The sequence below is a fragment of the Apodemus sylvaticus genome, chromosome 13 (assembly GCF_947179515.1).
Source record: "Apodemus sylvaticus chromosome 13, mApoSyl1.1, whole genome shotgun sequence".
Lineage (NCBI taxonomy): Eukaryota > Metazoa > Chordata > Mammalia > Rodentia > Muridae > Apodemus > Apodemus sylvaticus.
The window spans coordinates 35,376,278-35,385,590 of record NC_067484.1 but is presented as its reverse complement, the minus strand read 5'-3'; the positions used below and the strand labels follow the sequence as shown (position 1 = coordinate 35,385,590).

Below are 9,313 nucleotides of genomic sequence, written 5' to 3'. Positions count from 1 at the left end.
CACTAAATGAAAGCGGACATGACAACTGTCCAGGCAGTGCTTGGCCCTGAGGCAGCATCTGTGGCTGCTAGCCATCTCCCTGACCAGCTCACAAGAGCTGTGGTTGGAGTAGAGGCGAACGGACATGCTATGCACGTGTGGTTCTCGGTTCCTACCTGGCTTGCATAGATTGATCTGAACAAAAAAAGTCAATACATGAGGCTAGAAGCATCGAACAATGGAAAAGGAACTCAGTCCCAAGAGCTGAGCGGTTAGTTTCCTATGTGCTAAATGCAGACAGACAGCATGCTTTCATCAAGGTTTAGTATAGAAATAGCTGTTTCTTCGTTTAACAAGGAAGGTAGCAAGGATTACTCTTGTTTAATTTGCGATGCTTATGTCTCTGAGAAACTGATTCTTCAAAATGTAGTCTGATTTTTCAAAATTTCTATGGTCATACATTGTTGTGACTGGCCCTGGTGTTGTTTGTATTTTGATGTTAATTCTGCTTTCCCAGGAGGAAACGAGGAATGAGTCACGTACTCAGGTGACTTCTGGTGAACTATCCCCTAATAATAAATAGTAAAGGAGCCAATCAATAAAGGCGAGTAGATGGAACTTCCGGGTTGGATGGAAGAATAGCGAGTAAGCAGCAGAGAGTTAGGGGCTTGTTGGACGGGATAGCGTAAGGGGAAGATGTAGCTGCTAGTGTCTTCCAGTTTCAGTGGTGGATCTGCCAGGATTCGCCACTAGAGGATTTAGGTTTTATATGGCATACAAGAATAGGATTCTAGTTGTTGCACCCAGAGATTGAGTTACTCTTGTTTCTGAACTAAGTCTGTGTGGCATTTTCCTACACACGGAAGTTAGATTGGATTCAAGAGAGAAAAAGTTAGGGCGGCAAAGCGTGGGTTTGCTTGAGGTGCTCCACAAAGGCCGTGGAGGATTTGAAGCATGGGGCTGGCATGGTAGCTACCTGTCAGTGGGAACTTAGCGAGCTGGGTGGAGAGATTTTAGAGCTCTGAGTCAGAGAGTCCCCATGAGATAAGAGCTGCTGGTGGTCTCGCTGGGGCTGGGAGTAGCTGGGTATAGGGCAGGATCTTGCCACTCATTTTTAATATTTCCTGCAACAATACATCTTTGAAAATATTAAACCTGAGTGTCATTTAAAACATGTTACAAAACCCCAAGGAACTTTCTGAACTGTAGATTCCTGCACATCCAAAGCAGGCTTTCTGATTCCATCTTTTAAAGAGTGTCAGTCCTTTTGTACCCTGTGTGTGACACTTCGGAGGACTCTGTATCTCCAGGATAATGGTCATCAAAAATGATAATATCTGGGTCATGTGACATACAGAAACACTTGGGAGAGCATATGTGAAAGTATTAGCAATGAATGAAAACCAGTCCAAACCATCTAATTCCACAGTAGTTCAAATTATGTCTATGGCTTGCATAAGCATGCTTCAAACTAAGATAGAAAGCATGCACGTACATACGTAATAAGAACATGATGTGAGATTTAGATTTCTTATGCTTTAAAACATTCTATACTAAGCATCTACTATCCTTCTAATGAGGGGAAATGTGTTTTAAAAATAAAGGCAAAGCGACCGACCAGATGTACATCACAGAAGGCATCCTGAATTCCTATAGATAGGAGGATGAAGAAAAGTTAGAAGCTCATGTGACCCAGAGTACCTCTCAAGACAAAATTAAGTGCATAGAGATTGGAAGTGGTCCGCCAGAGGTTCCTTACCCTGACCATTAATGGCTGGGCTACCACAAACTTTAGGTCTCTGGGTTTGGGGGCTAGACTGTCTGGAGTATCCTGTGCTGGCCAGGGACCTGCCTTACCTCCTTCCTGCTCCGTGAGGGTCTGTGACAGAACTACTACGGGAAGGGCGGTGATTTCAAGGGTTGAGAAGGATGTAATAGCCTTTGCAGAGAGACCTTGCATCTCTCATTCCTCTCTCTTTGGGAGTTAGTAGGTCATTTGCAAGAGGCATGGGAAGAGCAGCTGATGGAAAGGTCTGATGATGTGGAAAACTGCTTAACCTAATCACTCTATTTCTGGTTGCTCCCCATGGCCTAGGACTGTTGAGACCCTGGTTTCCCCGGGAGGTTTCCCAGTTATGAAAATGGTGAAACTACTGAAATCCAGAGGAATTGGGGAGAAGGCCAGCTGGAATGATGAACACAGGGCGGTCAGGTTTATTATGTTCAAGAAATGGGATTACGGATGTGGAAGGAGCCCCGCTGGGCTCAATGGAGAAGACTTTCTGTTTCCTCCTGGGTGGTGCTTCCTCTTGAAGGGCTTCTAAAGACAGAAGGCTCATTCTCCTGTTTCATGCTTAGGAAAATCTTCTTTTACCTGCTCTCGAATCTGCCTCCCCATAAGGCCATGCTTGTCCTCCAATGTTTTCAAACAATAGACATTGCCTGATCCTCACACAGTCTTCCACCACTTGCCAGCCTCACAGCATGCCCTGGGCAGACTGACCATTCTCAGAATGCCCGGCTATTATTTCCATAATAAATGTCATGTGCTCCTAACACAGAAACAGGAGATATTTAGAAATCTCTAATTAGCCTCTAAATGAACAGCTGTACAAATTCAGGGCTTAGCACAGCTTGGATACTCTCTGTAGGGGCTTCATTTTACAGGTAAACAAACTGAGGTTCCTCCTACGAAACTGCCTTACTTTACTATAAAGAAACAGAGGGAGAGAAATTAAGAGAGAAGTTGAGCAGACATCTACTCCCCAGTCATAGGAACTGCTGTGCTTAAAATCTCATTTTATACAACTTTCTACTGTTAACAAGATATCAGCTTCTCTCTCTCTCTCTCTCTCTCTCTCTCTCTCTCTCTCTCTCTCTCTCTCCCTCTCTCTCCCTCTCTCTCCCTCTTTCCTCCCTCCCTCCCTTTCTTCCTTCCTTTATTTTTTTCTTTCTTTCATTTTGCTTTTTGATACAAGGCTTCACTGTGTAGCCCTGGCTGTCTGGAACTCATTCTCAAGACCAGGCTGGCCTCGAACTCACAGCTGCCAGCTGCCTGCTTTGCCTCCCAAGCACTGGGATTAAATGTGTACACCAGCATTTTAAAACCTTGAAAGTGATTGGAAATTTTGCTCTCCACAGTGTTTTGAACATTTCTCCATCAAATTATATTTGGTCTGTCAATAAAGTAAGGCTTAGGCCGGAACTGACCCTGTGCTGTAACTGTGCAGCTGAGGGGAAGAGTTGAGGTTAGACTGTTAATGAAAAAGGTCGTTCAGCATGCGTGAGTCCTCCTGGCTTTGTGTTTTGTGAAGATAATTGCCCCTTGTCTTAGAACACCAGCTCGGAAACAGACAGCACACCTCCAGCACAACCCCGAGCAGTGACCACCAGGCTCAGCTGCCCATTCAACTTAGAAGACCTTCCCAACATTGGAACAGAGAATGAATTTGCTGGGACCTGGGGCAGCCTGCACCCTGCCATGTTTATTTTCAAGTTTCATATCCTTTTTTTCTGTTTGGCCTCCTTCTTTAAAAAAAAAAAAAAGATGAAGCAAAGACCCAGAGACATCATCAACTAGGCACCTCAGTGATCTGTTTCCTGCCCCTGTCCCTAGCCATCTATCCAGCAGTCACATGTTTTACAGGGACATTCCTCCTTGTCCCAACCCACAACAAGCTCCCTCTTCTCTCAACAAGGTATTGCATTTCCAGTTCTGGCGCTTGCTTTGGCTCACATCACAAGCGTCTCCCTGCCCCCTGCCGCTTCCTGCCTGCATGGGTGCTAGGCTCCTTGCATTCTCCAGTCACACAGACCTAGGCTCTGATATTTCCTCAGAAAGGAGTCGGCTGGGTGGCCCTTTGTCCAGTCGGCTTTATTCGCTAGATGACGACTATTCTATCTGCCTCTGAAGGTTTTGTAAAGATCCAGCGCTCAACACTTGCCTAACCTAACCCCGACCTTCAGTTCAATTTCATGGCAGATAACTGTTCAGTATTCTATCGTGGCCCAGAAGGAGGAAACCACAACCTCAGACTTCTCTCACATGCACCCAGCAGGTGTGCTACAACCATCCCAGGAGAGGACTCTCTCTGGTGTATAAGGATTTGGCAGCAAATCCTCCATCACAAACATTCTCAGCAGCATGTAAGGGCAGCTCCTATTTCTAGACTCCTTCCCCCTCCTGGATTCTTTGCCTCAGTAATTATCTTGCAGGCAGGCCCACCCTGTCCCGTTCACACCTGTCAGCTTGCATCTCAGGATAAGCTTCTCATTTGACAGACTCTGAGAACTTGCTGTCCAGGCAAAGAAAACTTTACGGTGACGAATCCAACACAAACCTTATGTAACTAGCATGTCAACAAGCAGGAGACACGGAGGGATGGGGGAAAACAAACCCACATGAAAGGTGGAAACCAAGGGATTGCAGGAGGCTCTTGGTGTTCTTGTTTTCCAAGCTCCTAAAAATGGACCAAAGTTCTTAAGCTTAAAGCATTCCTAAAGGGACTCAAACATTGCAAAAGTCTCTTTTAGCTGAGAATTGACGCTAACCTTCATAGCTGAAATTTTAACAAGTTGCATTAGGAATTCCTTTAGCCAAGAGTATATATGCATAATATTGACTTGTTAATAGTATTTCTTGTCCACTTAATATATAATGACAGGCAGGTTTTTAATATATATATAGGCATATATATTATATATATTATATATGTAATGTTAAAACTGTGAGTAATTCTAACTGAAGTGACTTGAAATTACACGCTGGTTATAATACAATTAGCATATCAAATGATTCCCATGAAGAAGGAAGAAGAGGGCCCTAATCCTGGAAAGGCTTGATCCAGCATTGTAGGGGAGTACCAGAACAGAGAAAAGGGAGGGGGAAAGATAGGAAAATGGGTGGAGAGAAGAGGACTTATGGGACATATGGGGAGGGGGGAACTGGGAAAGAGGAAAATTTTTGGTTTGTAAACAAAGAATATAGAAAATAAAAATACATATTAAAAAAAAGAATTAAGGGATCTTCCAACTTCTCTAATGCAAGGAATACCTGAGTAGATTCTTTTTAATAAAGCAAACAATTCTTATTCTTGCTCCTTTGGCAGGGTATTTAGTCCCCAATTTTTGTATTACAGATACCAAAAAACAAACAAACAAAAGCCGAAACAAACTAAACCAAAACAAAGCAAAACAAAACAAAAAACCCCAACAAACCAAAAAACCAAAACCCCTGCCCTAACGAGTGAAGTATGCACAACCCGACGGAAGGCTCCGCAGCTCAGATGAAGGCGGAGGCCGGTGGTGATGCTGTTAAGGCAGCATAGCAGTTCCTGGCAGGCGACTGGGCTGCTGCCCAACCCCGGCTCCAGCATCTTTCATCACTTACCTTGTGCAGGTCCTTTCCACTATCAGGCTTTCAGACTGTTCAGATTATGGACTCTCCAAATCCAAGACCTTGTGAGGGTGCGGGGGAGGTGAAGGATATCTGGAGAAGGTTGCTGTGCCTCGGGACATGAGTCCCAGAGCAGGAGAAGACTTCATATGAAAACCTTGACCAAGCCGTGAGAGCGCGGAAGAACACACATTGCACTTTGTATAGCGCGGGCTTAGCCTCCCTCTGAGAGATCGGTGATCACCAGAGGCCCCACCATTGAGCTTTCGAGAAGCAGAGGAGGCTGGTGTCGGGGACCTTGGACAGTAGGGAACATAGAAGTGGAGTCACCTTTATGAGTGAAAGAAATGACATCGAACCTCGAAGGCTAACCCTTTCCAGCCCAGCGTTGCCAAGGAGGACGATCCACTCCAGGAAACCTGGGCCAAGCTCTGGCTCAGACACACAGGCAAAAATAGAAAGGGGCTGTAAGAAGAAATGTGTTTACTTGTGTGATTTCCCTCTGTGCCTCTTAACAGTATTATAATCTCTCTGCAAATAGGCAGTAAGAGCCTGCAGGCCTCACCTCTACTGATAAACCTTACCAAATAACCCATGCATGAACCTAAAACCTTAACTTCTTGTGGTAACTACCTGGGCACCAGCTGGAAGACAAGTTTAGAAGGCACTGTGATAAGGAAGAAAGAGGAGGGGCTGAGGGGCTGTCACAACTGAGTGAGCTGGGAAAAACCCCTCTCCTATGTGTCAAAAATAGAGCCTTTGTAGTAAATGACATAATGATTTAGGTTGCAAAGTCTATACCAGGCTTTCTACTAAGAAGTACTTTACCCTTAGGGGTAACAGGTTGTGGCTGAGGTTATTTTTGCCTATTATTTGTAAACTTGAGGAGGTGCTACTGGAATTTACGGGGTACAGGGCTGCTGCTAAACATATAATGCACGAGTATGCCAGATATGGGAAAGCCTGGTTTACACAGAAGTGCAGAGAGTCAGGGGGCAGAAGACATGGGACAACAGAGGAGAGGCTGAACCCGTGCTCAGGGCATGAAGTATTCACCAGCTATGTTTTAAAGCTTTGTTCTCTCTGACCAAGGCCTTTGATTTCCCTTGGAATTCCTAGATGCTTGCATAGCTTTTACACAGAGCATCTTCCTCGTCCTGAACACACCAAGTCCTACTGCAGTACAAAGGGCACTACTGTAAGAGAAGGCAGTTATATAAATATACAGTTATTAAACAAGGAGGGCTGGAAGGTGGGTGTCAGGAGCATGTGGGACAAAACATATGCCTACAACTCTGTCTCTGTGAGTCAGGGTTTCCGAGGTGACAATACAGAATAGCAACTGTAGGGCACATTGGGTTATGCTGGGGACAGTTGGGACCAACTGGGACACAAGTGAAGTTAGGAAAGGCACAGGTTTGCATCTAGAGATCCAAAGAGGGCGCGAAGGGCTAGACAATCAGTATGTGCCATTCTGGTACCCTGACACATTAAGCCACTCAGCAGCTATGACACATAGTTACCTGTGGTTTCTAGTGGGAGAGACAAGGGACACTCCAGAGTCAAGAGGTTTTGGAGCAACAGGTGCAATGAAGTCATGGTCAAACAATTTATTTACTGTAAACTTTAGACTTTGCTCAGAAAAACAACTGATGTTGTCCCTCAAAATCCCTGCCTACAACACTCCATTTGAGCAAATAAGTGGAGTGAGAGAGAGAGTTCATATTCACAGCAGAAAGGTCCAAGACGCAGGATATTTCAAGTCCAAGGGTACAGGAAGAATACTTTCTCCTTTAGCTATAGATTGCCAGCAGCAATATATATTATCCTTAATACTTGGCCAGTGAGGTAGATACATGGAAACATCACCCAGACACTCAGACAGACTCGGTCCTCCAGAACCAACACACTTCAGACAGAAACTTTTAAGTTCCATACAAAGAGGAACTGAACTATACAAGAAAACAATAAACACTCAAATACAGTTGCTTTCCCACCCACCCACCCTCTCTCTCTTTCTCTCTCTCTCTCTCTCTTGTTTGCAGCTTAAAAAAAATAAAATAAAAAAGGCAGAAGGATGTGCCCCTCCTGCAAATCTCTATACAATTTTATTCTAAAGTTATTACACTCTAGTTAAAATAGTCTGGTTAGTGTCCTGTCAGGGAGGGGTCTTAAAGAGCAGAAAGCCTGGACTACAGTGGCGAGTCGTTTGTACTACAGTTCCTTCCTTGGGAGACAATGCAAAGGCTGGGGACAGTACCTTGACAGTTCCCAAAGCCTTCCGTGCCTGGGGGATCCTCACGCAGCAGTTCATGTTCTTTCTCCTGCCCCAGCGGGCATGCACTCGACTCCCCTGTATACTCTGTTCTGCCATTGCTGTTGCTAGAGTAGCCATTTCCATAGGTTTTCGAAGAAGACCTGCGAAGGCACAGAAGGTCCTGAAAGGCAATCCTGAAATCTGGACTCCGACAGTAGATGAGAGGATTGAAAGCAGAGTTGACATAGCCCAGCCAGTTCAGAAGGATGTAAACTTCCTTGGGGATGAGGTTATCCCGGATGGCATGCACAATATTGACAATGAAGAAGGGCAGCCAGCAGAGGGTGAACGTGCCCATGATGATGCCTAAGGTCTTGAGGGCTTTGTGTTCTTTCAGGCAGAACTTGGAGGACCTTCGGAGTCCGTGGCCGCTCCTCCCATCCTGCTCCACCTGGCTGAGGTTTTGGGCGTGGAATCTTCCTTCAGATCTGTCTATCTTCTGCAGCTGCCTCTTGGCCACCTGGAAGACCTGGAATAGGACAAAGACCATCACCACCAGAGGCACGTAGAAAGACACGATTGAGGAAGCGATGGCATAGGCTTGGTTCGTGAAAAAATCACAGCAAGTCTCCTTGGTGTAACAGTCCATAGCTTCCTGGTGGGTGGCACGGTACCAGTGCATCTGGATAGGCAAAAAGGAGGTAAGGCCGGAGACAATCCATACCATCAGGATGACCACTCGGGCCTTATTCTTTGTCAACAGGCTCTGGTACTTGAAGGGCGATGTGATAGCAACATAACGATCCACTGCAATCACGCACAGGGTCTCGATGCTGGCTGTGACGCACAACACATCGATGGCAGTCCAGAACTCGCACCAGAAGTTGCCGAAATTCCACATTTTCATAAGGATGTGACTGGCCCCAAACGGCACCACCGCTAGGCCCATGAGTAGATCAGCACACGCCAAGGAGGTTATGAAGTAGTTGGTGACAGTTTGCAGTCGCTCGAACTTGGCAATGGCTGTGATGACCAGCACGTTGCCAAACACGGTGGCCAGGACAATAAACGACATGAGGATGGCCATGCCCACCACCCACGCTTCGTCCCGTTCCTGAGTGATGTCGTGGTCTGGCGCTCGGCTTCCGTTGGGTACCAGCAAGAAGTCACTGTCGTTCCCGTGTGGCCCCATGGCTGGCAGGTGAGCGCACTGGCTTTCCCTGCCCAGGCGCTCTCAGCGGGTGCACCTCCGACGGGGCGCAGCCGGCCGGGGGCGGACTCCTGGAAGCTTCATTCAGCGGCCGTAGGTGGCTGTGCTGGGGGCGCGTCCTGCACTCTCAGTTTGTGGGTGCTCGGGGCTCGCGGTGCCTGCCAGCTGCAGCCTGAACGCGGGAGAAGCAGCCTTGCAGTGCGCCCTGCCCGTTATGTGCACTAGACTTTAGGGGAATTGCTCAGTGACGTGCAGCAACTTTGGGCCAATGGCACGGCCGTATGACCGGAGGGGCGAGGCATCAAGGGCCAACCCTCCCCGCCTAGCCCGCCTCCTCCTGGGGTTGGCCTGGGCGGGGCCCAGCTGCTCCCGGAGGCCAGGCTACCACTCCCCTTCCAGCTAACCTAGCTGGGGGCACCAAAGAGAGAAATCTGGGGCTGCTATGCCAACCAAGCGCTGTCTGGAGGTGCTA

General features: G+C 46.9%; 1 protein-coding gene across 1 annotated transcript; it reads right to left on the bottom strand.

The window, feature by feature from the left end:
* Positions 1-6,969: 6,969 nt before the first annotated feature.
* On the bottom strand, positions 6,970-9,056 carry Adrb2 (adrenoceptor beta 2). The gene has a single exon (XM_052155383.1). The coding sequence runs from the start codon at positions 8,821-8,823 to the stop codon at positions 7,567-7,569; it is 1,257 nt and encodes a 418-aa protein (XP_052011343.1). The 5' UTR covers positions 8,824-9,056; the 3' UTR covers positions 6,970-7,566.
* Positions 9,057-9,313: the final 257 nt, after the last annotated feature.

Bases quoted from the DNA above. Each gene is read 5' to 3' on its own strand.
- Adrb2 (XM_052155383.1), bottom strand. From the start codon at position 8,823: ATGGGGCCACACGGGAACGACAGTGACTTCTTGCTGGTACCCAACGGA.